The following is a 13,761-nucleotide window of genomic DNA, read 5'->3' as shown; positions in this document are numbered from 1 at the left end:
TAATTAAAGGTCAATGCAAAACATCAATGCAAAGTCTAAGCAAAAATCTAAAGTCAAAGCAATGCAAATTATTCACTGGGCTTTTGAATGTTCAGATTAAGAGTCATGATTTGTCCACTTTTTATTTCACTTTAGTTTCGCTAGTAATATTCCATCAGGGATTATATTACATCTTCTTGTATATCTTTGCTCAGTGTGTACTTGTTAACAGCTGTTAAAAATAAAACTTTTAAATGCATTCTGAATGTTTGTATAATTTGGATTTAAAAATGGATTAATTAACAGAAAATGCTATACTACTATACATCAAATTAATTTAAATCAAAATCAGCCATAATATTAAATTCATCTGTTTAACCACCAAACAACTCATTGAAGAATGGACTCCACAACACTGCTGTAGGTGTGTGACTGGCACCACAACATCAGCATTCTGTAAGTTTCAAGATCCTGACATCACACATGCACATCTCAGAGATGCCCTATCTGATTGAGATCTGAGGTATTTGGAGTCCAAGTCAACATGTTAAACTCTTTATCATGGTCCTCAAACCATTCCTAAACAATGTTTCCAGTGTGGCAGGGTGCATTGTCCTGCTGAAAGAGGCCACTACCAAAAAGTAGAAGTGTTGTTATTATATTAGCAGAATATTGTCCAGAGCATCAAACTGCCTCTGCCGACTTGTCTTCTGCCCATAGTGCATCCTGCTGCCATTTCTTTAGGTTAGCAACACACATGAGGCCAGTCATATGCCATAGAAGCCATAGAAGGCCGTGTGGCGTTGTGTGTTCTGACACCTTTTTATCAAAGCCAGGACATTATTTACTTTGCCGCTTTAGAGTGCACCCACTGACAGAGATCTTAAATTCCCCAAAAGATCTAATAACTCCTTAGACTACATAAATGAAACTGCAGAGGTTTCATTTATGAAGCTGGTATAATGCACATTAAGATCTGGCCATTTAAGATTTTTGCAGTAACTGCATGAAATCCATCATTAGGAAATTCATTCACTTACTAGCTAAGCTATTTAGCTATTTAATTGAGATAGACATTTAAATTACTTGTGGCACTGTCACATGGTGAAGAATGGAAGATGTTTTGCATGAGAGACTTCTCCCTTATATAATACAAGCTAAACTTGTCAATGACTGTAAGAAGTGCTGACGATTCAGAGGTCTATTTTAAATTTTCCTTAGAAGACTTCGCAGTAAGTGAACATATTTTATACTTTTCATTTTTTTTAAACTATAATATTTTATCCGTCAGTGGATTCATTTGACCAATACAGACATTTGTTATCTTTAATGAAAACAGAGCAAAGGTGCTGGAAACAACTTAGAACATTTTTGTTATTCTGTCTTATGTGAAACCCATTTCAGTGGTGTTTGGTATCATTGTATTATAGCTTAAAAAGAGATTGAGCTAAGGTATGGGATAGCCCATACAAATTTAACATGGTACAGCTGAAACATACTTGTTTTGTCTAAATGCATACATGCAACTATGGTGTCTTCACATTGCCATCTGCACTGCAGTTACTACTTTTTCTCAAAACTACGATTTCTCACAGATTTATTTCCTTTACCTTATTTCCTCAGTACCACATCAGGCATGGGGAATCGCGTGTTTCAGCTTCTGTCTCTCACAGGTTTGAACTCATACCATTTTGCTAGACAGACAACACAACCAAACAGGTTTATTAAATCTGACTTGTCATTTAACTAAGTTTAAAAAAAACATCAAAAATAGAAAGACATGCTTGTCTGTGATCAGCTGTAATTAATTGGCTCAACATTAACAACAAGCCTTGCTTATGTGAAAACATATATAAAGCCCAATATGTTTTGAAAAGACTAAAACTGTCTCATTTATCAGCAACTTTTGCCAAATCATCTTCTTTTAATGCTGTGCAACAATTTAGCCAGCACATGAGAGGTTTTCAGCCTCAGTCCCTGGGACACTTAAAAACAGTATCCCTGTATTTGTTTGGTGTCCATGATTTCCTGGGTATCTTTCCCCTCTGTTGTCCTGTCAAACTAATTTCTTTCACTTCATTTAATTCACACTTAAATTCTTAAATTGTAATTTGTCGCCATATTTTAGCCATTTTAGCTGCTGTTGCACTGCTAAATCTATATTTGTGGCCTAGACACGAGTAATAAATAAATAAATAACACATCATTTAATTACTTTACGGCTCTCTTGGGAGCTTTACCTTTTATGGGATTTTGTGTGCATCAGTAAATGAAAATGAGCTATGCTGGGAGCATGCTTTACATTATGGGTGATACAAAAGCAAGTATGAAGGAAATTGACATTTCTGAAAATTTGTAAATCTGGTTCAGCCTGGCTTATGCAACCATACAGTATATACAGAATTTTAATAAAACATTGGTAAAATGATTGATAAATGGCCCAATGCCACAAGTAAAACTGTGTTTAATATTTGTGTCACTTTAATATAAAAGTTAAAATTCTTCCACATTGAATAAAGAAGTTGACAGATCTCTTTTTAACAGATTTAGTGTAACTAAATCTTCATCTAATTTGTCATCTACAGAAGTCTTCCTTCTCGTCTTGTCTGTGCCTTATAAATACACCCTAGTCCGTCAGGGGAAAAATTGGAATGATGCTCGGACTTACTGCCAAGCCAATTACATTGACCTGGCTATTGCTGGAGACACTAAAGACATTGTCAAGCTTCAAAATGAGGCACAGAAGCAACAATTCACTTCCAGTGCTTGGATTGGCTATTACAATGATGTTAATAGCTGGCGCTGGTCCCTGGGAAACCAGTCACTTGGAGACATGACAGATTGGTGTGCCAGTGAGCCTACCTATAAAGTGGAAGATTGTGCTGCTCTGCATTCTCAGTGTTGGTTTGATATTTCATGTTCAGCAACACTTGCCGCTGTGTGCTTTGATGGTGAGAACCAATATTTTCACACTTAGTAGATCATTTAGTAGGAAATTGTGGCTGTAATCAGGTGTTTTAGTACCAAAAATGTTAAATAAATTAAAAAAAAATTCCTGAAATTTCTCATTGCAGGGTAGACATTCTTCATAGTAACCATAGTATGGCCTATGGTCTATAGTGATGATGGCCAAGGTCTAGCAGAGGTCATGGTTTAGCCTAACTGGCTGGAAATTACCTAAATAGTTAGACTTGGCATGGACTAAGCATCAAGTGCTTAATATCACTGTAGAAAATGAGACATTTGAGTAGAACATAAAAGTTTTGATGCTTTGGCAGATGACCATGATTGGTGATATTGAGTTTGACCACTTTGTGTTTATTGTTGCCTAGGAATCTATGATTCATCTTTGACATAATTTACATAAAGCCTGTATTTCTCAGATTTTAATGTTTGGAATTTGTATTAGGGTTCTAAAATTTATAGATGTAAAATCCAAAAAGATGAAAGGGAAAAGATGGCTTTATGTCAGCAGTATTTATTGCAAACTGTGTTAAAAACATTAATTTCTGACTTTATCTAAATCCTCTCAGATTGTATGCACAAATGCATAAGAAAAAAATTCTGAAAATCTCACAGTTCATAAGAAAAATTATACATTTGTGTAATTCAGATGTGCTGATAATGTACAAAATACTCTCATTTTAAAATCTTCACATGTATGTGTAAAACATGAGTTAAATAATCATAATGTAAAGGGTTTAACCTGTATGATGTCTGGCAAATTAATAAATGTCAATAAAATGTTTTTTAATTAAGCAACCTGTATATTATTTTTATTTTTAAAGCATTAATTAATCATGTGATCTTAATTTTGACAGCCAAGAACACTGGGTCTAGCAGATACATTGTTATTTCTACTACTATGACATTTAATGATGCTCAGAGTTACTGCAGACAACATTACACAGACCTGACCAATGTTACAACGGTAGAGGAAAATACAATTATAAAAGGAAAAGTTACTGGAAGTTCTTGGATTGGTCTGTTCAGAGACATCTGGATGTGGGTAGACAAGAGTAACTTCTCTGCCTTTGGTTGGTTGAGAGGATCACCGTGGGATGTTGGGCGAAATGATAATTGTGGTACTATTGTTAATGGCCTTGTTGATGCTGCACTATGCTCTGATATACTGCCTTTCTACTGCCTCCGAGGTAAGCTAAAGTCTTATTCAGAGCCATATAATTCACCAATTTAATGGCTTTTACATACAAGTTTATGTACATGTGCATTTCTGTCCTTAGAATTTACAAAAAAACAAATCATAAGAATAAAGATTAGATCAAATCAGGATGTGAACGATCCTGCAGTGAAGGCAGCAATCTTACAGAAGGTGTGACAAATCCTCAGTCCTCTAATATACAAGCTTAAAGCATGTGCAATGCAGTGCTTTGTTGTAATTGTAATAATTTGTTGTATTCAGTCTCATAAGACTTTAGTGTCCATATCCTGCTTTATATAGTAATAAATGCCACATTTTGTTTTTCAGATCAAGCAAAAACTGGAGGAACATGGGATATCAAATAACTCCACAATAAAATGGAGAGAGCAACCAGATGGCATGGTGTTTTAAAAGATAAAAGTATCTAAGGCCAATCAAATATGTATAAACTAATTTAGCATTAACTAAGCATTCTTTTTTAAAGATAGAATTGAACAGACCTTAAACTTCAGTGCTTTTTAGACTGCAATTCTACATAAAACAATCATAATCATCTTTAATTAGTAGATTTAAGCTTTAAACAAGCATTTTATCTTTCATGAGAATCAATGTTTAATGTGCTTTCATAGAGATGTTACATTTACTGATGATTAACTAAACTTGTATATATTATTTAATAACACCTGCTGTTAATTACCCTCTTAATAATTGTGGAAGAAAGATGGGTGTAATTCTTTTTTCCCACCTGGATTCTGAATGTTAGTTTAATTTTTGGGATTGAAATCTGTTATGTTTTTTTGTTTTTAACACAATTGTTATTTAGGCTCTGAAAATCTTAATATACAAATATGTTTTTTCATTTTCATTTCATTGTCTGTACTGCTTATCCAATCTATCTTCTGGTCATGGGGAGCCTGTGCCTCAGGCGTTATACAAATATGTGTTAGGTATAAGTTTAATAAGTTGGGGTTTTTTTTGCAGTACCTAACAGTAACTACAGAGAAAATTGTGTATATGTACACTACCAGTCAAAAGTTTGGACACACCTTTTTATTCAATGTTTCTTGTTTAGGGATTTATTTTAAATATGTATGTATATGTATGTATATCTGATACACAATTGGCTTTACATAAATATTGGTGTTTTTCATAATTTATCATGTCTTTAATGTCTATTATGTTAGTTTTTATTTTTCCTTTATATATATATATATATATATATGTACACACTTTAAATTCTTTCTTCAAATGTAGGACAGTCGTAAAAAGCATTTCACTGCATTTCGTACTGTGTATGATTTTGTATGTGACAAATAAAATTTGAATTTGAATTATCGGATGCCCAGATTTCACCCCCGGTCTATACGGCGAAGAATTTAACACGTCGTCATCAGGTATTAGTTAGTCAGCAGTGTTCAAGCAACTGGTCCCTCGTAGCATTTAGGAGACAGTGGCTTCCACCAGCCATTCCTGGCCAGGCCCTAGCTTCCACAGGGAGGAGCAGAACATAAACATGGCCTGTGCACACAAACCCAGCCGTGTAAGGGAAGGTCTGATCTGAAGAGTGCAGAGGACTTCATAATAATTTTACATAACGACTTTCCCTTCTACTGCTGACAAAATCTTTCTTTTGTCCTTCATACTTTTAAATGTCTGAGCTGTGGTAATAATTTGTGGAGTCACACACTACTAAACACTTCTCTAGTACAATGGGCTCTGTGTCATTTTGTGTTTTCACCACCAGAGGACACAGAAGGAAGATCCCTCAGAGAGAAAGAAGGAAGTGCCTTAATGCTGGATCATCCATCACCTTATTGAAATGATTTATAATATTTCACTATTTATATAAAATATTTATAATATTTTTCACTATTTATAAATATTTGACTATTTTGGTTTTCTCTGATTCTTTGGTGATTGTAGATAATAATGTGAAATAGGATAATAGTCAGAAATTTGTAACCCCATATCAAATATTTATAAACTTATCAAAGTGTATAGTCTCTGCTTGAGCCTCAAATCATTGGATATATCCAGTGCTGTTAAGCTAATTGTTCAATTTTCTCCATAAACCATTCACTATAAGCATAGAGATGCTTGGTCATGTATGACTGCATATAATGCAAGCACATAGCCAAAGATGGATATACACATATTTATTGAATTAAGATTGCATCAATATTCCGAAGTGTAAATTCACTGATAGATAAAAGTGTTTATAACCATAAACTACATATACACAATTTTCACTGTAGTTACTGCAAAATAAGATCTCCACACACATTTAATTATTAAATTTATACCTAACACATATTTGTATATTAAGATTTTCAGAGCCTAAATAACAATTGTGTTAAAAACAACAACAAAAAAACATAACAGATTTCAATATGTAGTCAATTTTCCCAAAAAGTAAACTAACATTCAGAATCCAGGTGGGAAAAAAGAATTACATCCATCTTACTTCCACAATTACTAAGAGAGTAATTAACAGCAGGTGTTATTAAATAATATATACAAGTTTAGTTAATCATCAATAAATGTAACATCTCTATAAAAGCACATTAAACATTGATGCTCATGAAAAATAAAATGTGTGTTTAAAGCTTAGCTAAATCTACTAATTAAAGATGATTATGATTGTTTTATGTAGAATTGCAGTCTAAAAAGCACTGAAGTTTAAGGTCTGTTCAATTTCTATCTTTAAAAAAGAATGCTTAAATTAATAGAATTAGTTTATACATATTTGATTGGCCTTAGATACTTTTATCTTTTAAAACACCATGCCATCTGGTTGCTCTCTCCATTTTATTGTGGAGTTATTTGATATCCCATGTTCCTCCAGTTTTTGCTTGATCTGAAAAACAAAATGTGGCATTTATTACTATATAAAGCGGGATATAGACACTAAAATCTTATGAGACTGAATACAACAAATTATTATAATTACAACAAAGCACTGCATTGCACATGCTTTAAGCTTGTATATTAGAGGACTGAGGATTTGTCACACCTTCTGTAAGATTGCTGCCTTCACTGCAGGATCGTTCACATCCTGATTTGATCTAATCTTTATTCTTATGATTTGTTTTTTTGTAAATTCTAAGGACAGAAATGCACATGTACATAAACTTGTATGTAAAAGCCATTAAATTGGTGAATTATATGGCTCTGAATAGGACTTTAGCTTACCTCTGAGGCAGTAGAAAGGCAGTATATCAGAGCATAGTGCAGCATCAACAAGGCCATTAACAATAGAACCACAATTATCATTTTGCCCAACACCCCACGGTGATCCTCTCAACCAACCAAAGGCAGAGAAGTTACTCTTGTCTACCCACATCCAGATGTCTCTGAACAGACCAATCCAAGAACTTCCAGTAACTTTTCCTTTTATAATTGTATTTTCCTCTACCGTTGTAACATTGGTCAGGTCTGTGTAATGTTGTCTGCAGTAACTCTGAGCATCATTAAATGTCATAGTAGTAGAAATAACAATGTATCTGCTAGACCCAGTGTTCTTGGCTGTCAAAATTAAGATCACATGATTAATCAATGCTTTAAAAATAAAAAAAATATACAGGTTGCTTAATTAAAAATCATTTCATTGACATTTATTAATTTGCCAGACATCATACAGGTTAAACCCTTTACATTATGATTATTTAACTCATGTTTTACACATACATGTGAAGATTTTAAAATGAGAGTATTTTGTACATTATCAGCACATCTGAATTACACAAATGTATAATTTTTGAACTATGAGATTTTCAGAATTTTTTTCTTATGCATTTGTGCATACAATCTGAGAGGATTTAGATAAAGTCAGAAATTAATGTTTAACACAGTTTGCAATAAATACTGCTGACATAAAGCCATCTTTTCCCTTTCATCTTTTACATCTATAAATTTTAGAACCCTAATACAAATTCCAAACATTAAAATCTGAGAAATACAGGCTTTATGTAAATTATGTCAAAGATGAATCATAGATTCCTAGGGAACAATAAACACAAAGTGGTCAAACTCAATATCACCAATCATGGTCATCTGCCAAAGCATCAAAACTTTTATGTTCTACTCAAATGTCTCATTTTTTACAATGATATTAATCACTTGATGCTTAGTCCATGCCAAGTCTAACTATTTAGGTAATTTCCAGCCAGTTAGGCTAAACCATGACCTCTGCTAGACCTTGGCCATCATCACTATAGACCATAGGCCATACTATGGTTACTATGAAGAATGTCTACCCTGCAATGAGAAATTTCAGGAAATTTTTTTTTATTTATTTAACATTTTTGGTACTAAAACACCTGATTACAGCCACAATTTCCTACTAAATGATCTACTAAGTGTGAAAATATTGGTTCTCACCATCAAAGCACACAGCGGCAAGTGTTGCTGAACATGAAATATCAAACCAACACTGAGAATGCAGAGCAGCACAATCTTCCACTTTATAGGTAGGGTCACCGGCATACCAATCTGTCATATCTCCTGTGACTGGTTTCCCAGGGACCAGCGCCAGCTATTAACATCATTGTAATAGCCAATCCAAGCACTGGAAGTGAATTGTTGCTTCTGTGCCCCGTTTTGAAGCTTGACCATGTCTTTAGTGTCTCCAGCAATAGCCAGGTCAATGTAATTGGCTTGGCAGTAAGTCCGAGCATCATTCCAATTTTTCCCCTGACGGACTAGGGTGTACTTATAGGGTACAGACAAGACGAGAAGGATGACTTCTGTAGATGACAAATTAGATGAAGATTTAGTTATACTAAATCTGTTAAAAAGAGATCTGTCAACTTCTTTATTCAGTGTGGAAGAATTTTAACTTTTATATTAAAGTGACACAAATATTAAACACAGTTTTACTTGTGGCATTGGGCCATTTATCAATCATTTTACCAATGTTTTATTAAAATTCTGTATATACTGTATGGTTGCATAAGCCAGGCTGAACCAGATTTACAAATTTTCAGAAATGTCAATTTCCTTCATACTTGCTTTTGTATCACCCATAATGTAAAGCATGCTCCCAGCATAGCTCATTTTCATTTACTGATGCACACAAAATCCCATAAAAGGTAAAGCTCCCAAGAGAGCCATAAAGTAATTAAATGATGCGTTATCTATTTATTTATTTATTTATTACTCATGTCTAGGCCACAAATATAGATTTAGCAGTGCAACAGCAGCTACACTGAAAAAAAGGAATTTTGCTGGCTGTTGCATTTACTTAAGTGCAACGTATGTTTTATACTATATAATTTAATGTTTACAAAATTAACATGAAAAAATCACGTAAGATTTGCTTGAAATTCAACTGCTTAGCTTTCACTTGATTCGATTTTGTCAAAATAACAAGAAACAATCAAGTACCCACGCGCTTCCTGGAAAATGATTAACTTTATTGCGATAACACGTCCCAAGATGAGGATTTGAAATAACGTAAAGAAGACACCTGAGGCAAGCCATTGATGAGCGCGCACATGGAAAGGTAAGATCAAATCCTTTATCATCTAATTGTGAAATTAATCAAAATGCAAATTAAAGTACTGTGCCTTAATAATATCAACTTATAGGTGGCATATTTCTCCGGCAGTTTTATGTTTTATGTAGGTCTGGATTGTGCTAGGGATGAAACGATTTATTCAGTATGTACAGTCATTTTGGCGCAAATTAACATCATTGCTAAATGAGATGCACGCTTGTTTTTTGTTTTCTGTAATTAACATTTGCAACATCTGCCGATGTGTGTGTGATATGCTAGTTAACTAACATGTAGCTGATGCTAACAATTAGCTAGCTAGCAAGTTTAGACTTAGGTTAACAAACAGGCTGCTAATGTTAAGGGTGCTTAAATATACTCGCAGCCTAAGCAGAGCAGCCATCGCTCGGCCTCCTTAATGTGTAAGTACATGGGAAACTGACCGTCGTCCCTGTTGGAGTGCGGATATGCAGCTAGATTCAAGCTGATGCTTATGGTTGTGTGAACCGAGTCTGAAGCATGAGTTTGAGTGAAGCAGACTAGACTTCAGTGTGCCATTGAGGTTGATGATGGCCACAGTGCAGAATGTACTTCAATGTCTGTTGCATCTTTGTTGTTATATTTGCGAGTGGTCTTCAGTTTATTGAGGTAAATCACTGAGCTCACCTCAATGATAATATTTTTTCTTTCACAGATCCATCTTGCTATTTGCACAGTAAACACATTCAAAGGCATAGTGGTAAGTACTGTTGCTTTTCTTATGCATCTGCACTTTGTGACTTTTGGACATTTAAATACTTGAGCTATGGATGCAGTCGGATTGAGTCGGATGCAGTGGTGTAAAGCACGCCGCCACTGGACTCTAGAGCAGTGGAGACGCATTCTCTGGAGTGACGAATCGCGCTTCTCCATCTGGCAATCTGATGGACGAGTCTGGGTTTGGCGGTTGCCAGGAGAACGGTACTTGTCTGACTGCATTGTGCCAAGTGTAAAGTTTGGTGGAGGGGGGATTATGGTGTGGGGTTGTTTTTCAGGAGCTGGGCTTGGCCCCTTAGTTCCAGTGAAAGGAACTCTGAATGCTTCAGCATACCAAGACATTTTGGACAATTCCATGCTCCTAACTTTGTGGGAACAGTTTGGAGCTGGCCCCTTCCTCTTCCAACATGACTGTGCACCAGTGCACAAAGCAAGGTCCATAAAGACATGGATGACAGAGTCTGGTGTGGATGAACTTGACTGGCCTGCACAGAGTCCTGACCTCAACCCGATAGAACACCTTTGGGATGAATTAGAGCGGAGACTGAGAGCCAGGCCTTCTCGTCCAACATCAGTGTGTGACCTCACAAATGCGTTTCTGGAAGAATGGTCAAAAATTCCCATAAACACACTCCTAAACCTTGTGGACAGCCTTCCCAGAAGAGTTGAAGCTGTTATAGCTGCAAAGGGTGGACCGACGTCATATTGAACCCTATGGGTTAGGAACGGGATGTCACTTAAGTTCATATGCGAGTCAAGGCAGGTGAGTGAATACTTTTGGCAATATAGTGTATGTTACATACTTTATGTATGTTTTACACCTTGCAAAATCAGTATTGTTTATTGGTTGCCGGTTAAAATGGCTTAATAAATTTGAAACATTACTTTCAATTGGCTGGTTGAGAAGGACAAGTACTTTATTTATAATTACTTTCAATAAAGAAGGTGCTCCTGTCACACTTTGTTTTACATATGGACCTTAAATGTCCTCACAAAGAACAAAGCAGTCTAATGCACTTGTTGCACCATCACATCACACAGTCTCCAGTCTTCTTCCAATTGTCCAGTAGGCCCTTTTAAATTTTCAGTGGACCTACTTACTTGAGACATCTCTTCTTCTTTTTTTTCTCCACACTGCTCTCACAACAGATTGCTGCATAAAAAGTAAGTCTGCCATGTATGATATATAAAATTTCACAATAGGTCACTTTGATTTGGTGCTGCTTAATCTGAGACAGGTTTTTGGACTCCATTGAGTTTTACATGAAATCTTGTCTGTTTTGTACAGGGCATGGATGAAGATGCCATCAAGGAGGCCATTGAAGACACCACTGTTGGAATTTATGTTCTCAAAGAATATGCTTCAAATGATGAACCAAATGACATTGGAATTGTACTTGAAGGCATCAAGGTGTTGCAGTGTCTCGATAATGCATCATTAGCTGTGGCTATTCTGTTCGGACTGATGTATGCTCTAAATCTCAGCTACCCTGCCAAACTTCGCTACACCTTTGAGGTTGTCCAAAAGATTTTTATGGAACTGGATGGAGGTAAACTTCTAACAAAACACAAACTCTCAAAAACAGACTAGTTCAATAAAAGAGTTACAGAGTCTGAACTTTAACACAACTTGATGGAGGTAAACATTTCATAAACCCTTAAACTGTTCTTAAAGGCATTGCTATATGATTTGCACTTTTTTGTGAATTCCCTGTAAGTTTACAATGTTTTCTTTTTTGAAGTCATTGAGTTCTAATGTAACCTTTATAACAGTGCCCCTTTTTTGCCATATTCACTTGTGATGCCATGTTTGGTTTATTTCAGTGAAATAATTTTTCTTCAGAATTCACTTTGTAACACTTCACACTTGCATTTGGCTGTGACATTACGTTATACTTGGCCTGACGGAAATGTATGATTTGCAAACTTAATGCTCAATATAGCTTGTTTGTATAAAGCCCTGGTTCTTTTTTGTCAGAGCTCCTTAGTATTTTCCATTGATTATTTTCTATTTGCACACACTAAAACCTGAAACCTATATATTGTTTACTATGTGTCAGGGACATAATGAACTTACTGTTAATTTACATTATACATTTGAATAATGTTGCCATTAAGAAATTATGTTAGACTTGTCAGTGATAATAGAGTATCATGGACATGATTAAAATACATTAAAATTACAGAATTAATTGCTATTACAGTAAATTATAAAAATTATCTTAAGTCGACATGATTCTTTTACACTAGTCTAACATGAATTAAATATTTTGGTTTAACAAGCAAAAATTGTGTAATTTGGCCACAATTTGATAATGTGGGACCGATGTACACATAAAATCAAGTAAATTCAAAGGATTATTTTTTTCAGTGTAAAATGGCTAAAATATGGTGACAAATTACAGAAGAATTTAAGTGTGAATTAAATGAAGTGAAAGAAATTAGTTTGACAGGACAACAGAGGGGAAAGATACCCAGGAAATCATGGACACCAAACAAATACAGGGATACTGTTTTTAAGTGTCCCAGGGACTGAGGCTGAGAACCTCTCATGTGCTGGCTAAATTGTTGTACAGCATTAAAAGAAGATGATTTGGCAAAAGTTGCTGATAAATGAGACAGTTTTAGTCTTTTCAAAACATATTGGGCTTTATATATGTTTTCACATAAGCAAGGCTTGTTGTTAATGTTGAGCCAATTAATTACAGCTGATCACAGACAAGCATGTCTTTCTATTTTTGATGTTTTTTTTAAACTTAGTTAAATGACAAGTCAGATTTAATAAACCTGTTTGGTTGTGTTGTCTGTCTAGCAAAATGGTATGAGTTCCAACCTGTGAGAGACAGAAGCTGAAACACGTGATTCCCCATGCCTGATGTGGTACTGAGGAAATAAGGTAAAGGAAATAAATCTGTGAGAAATCGTAGTATTGAGAAAAAGTAGTACCAGCAATGCAGATGGTAATTTTAAAACATCACAGTTGCATGTATGCATTTAGACAAAACAAGTATGTTTCAGCTGTACCATGTTAAATTTGTATGGGCCCATACCATAGCTCAATCTCTTTTTAAGCTATAATACAATGATACCAAACACCACTCAAATGGGTTTCACATAAGACAGAATAACAAAAATGTTCTAAGTTGTTTCCAGCACCTTTGCTCTGTTTTCATTAAAGATAACAATTGTCTGTATTGGTCAAATGAATCCACTGACTGATAAAATATTACAGTTTAAAAAAAGGAAAAGTATAAAATATGTTCACTTACTGCGAAGTGTTCTAAGGAAAATTTAAACTGGACCCCTGAATCGTCAGCACTTCTTACAGTCATTGACAAGTTTAGCTCATCTTATATAAGGGAGAAGTCTC

General features: G+C 34.9%; 2 protein-coding genes across 2 annotated transcripts; one reads left to right on the top strand and one right to left on the bottom strand.

The window, feature by feature from the left end:
- Positions 1-1,131: 1,131 nt before the first annotated feature.
- Positions 1,132-5,187, top strand: LOC131349117 (putative C-type lectin domain family 20 member A). Its single transcript, XM_058384511.1, has 6 exons — positions 1,132-1,211; positions 1,603-1,652; positions 2,565-2,930; positions 3,801-4,133; positions 4,224-4,312; positions 4,469-5,187. The coding sequence occupies exons 2-6, from the start codon at positions 1,616-1,618 to the stop codon at positions 4,550-4,552; spliced, it is 909 nt and encodes a 302-aa protein (XP_058240494.1). The 5' UTR covers positions 1,132-1,211; positions 1,603-1,615; the 3' UTR covers positions 4,553-5,187.
- Positions 5,188-6,759: 1,572 nt separating this feature from the next.
- Positions 6,760-13,706, bottom strand: LOC131349349 (putative C-type lectin domain family 20 member A). Its single transcript, XM_058384958.1, has 6 exons — positions 13,661-13,706; positions 13,225-13,274; positions 8,522-8,886; positions 7,334-7,666; positions 7,155-7,243; positions 6,760-6,998 (listed from the first exon to the last, which is right to left on the bottom strand). Exons 3-6 carry the CDS (start codon positions 8,637-8,639, stop codon positions 6,915-6,917), a joined length of 624 nt encoding a protein of 207 aa, XP_058240941.1. The 5' UTR covers positions 8,640-8,886; positions 13,225-13,274; positions 13,661-13,706; the 3' UTR covers positions 6,760-6,914.
- Between the last annotated feature and the right edge of the window lie 55 nt (positions 13,707-13,761).

The sequence above is a fragment of the Hemibagrus wyckioides genome, linkage group LG29, assembly GCF_019097595.1.
Source record: "Hemibagrus wyckioides isolate EC202008001 linkage group LG29, SWU_Hwy_1.0, whole genome shotgun sequence".
In the NCBI taxonomy this organism is placed as follows: domain Eukaryota; kingdom Metazoa; phylum Chordata; class Actinopteri; order Siluriformes; family Bagridae; genus Hemibagrus; species Hemibagrus wyckioides.
Note: the sequence above shows the minus strand (reverse complement) of the source record. Positions and strands in the feature narration are given on the sequence as shown.

Coding starts and splice junctions, on each gene's coding strand:
- LOC131349117 (XM_058384511.1), top strand. CDS start 1,616: ATGGGGAATCGCGTGTTTCAGCTTCTGTCTCTCACAG. Junction 2,931..3,800: donor TGCCGCTGTGTGCTTTGATG/GTGAGAACCAAT, acceptor TAATTTTGACAG/CCAAGAACACTGGGTCTAGC. Junction 4,313..4,468: donor AGGCAGCAATCTTACAGAAG/GTGTGACAAATC, acceptor TTTGTTTTTCAG/ATCAAGCAAAAACTGGAGGA.
- LOC131349349 (XM_058384958.1), bottom strand. CDS start 8,639: ATGACAGATTGGTATGCCGGTGACCCTACCTATAAAGTGGAAGATTGT. Junction 7,667..8,521: donor TGCCGCTGTGTGCTTTGATG/GTGAGAACCAAT, acceptor TAATTTTGACAG/CCAAGAACACTGGGTCTAGC. Junction 7,244..7,333: donor GCCTTTCTACTGCCTCAGAG/GTAAGCTAAAGT, acceptor TTCTGTCCTTAG/AATTTACAAAAAAACAAATC.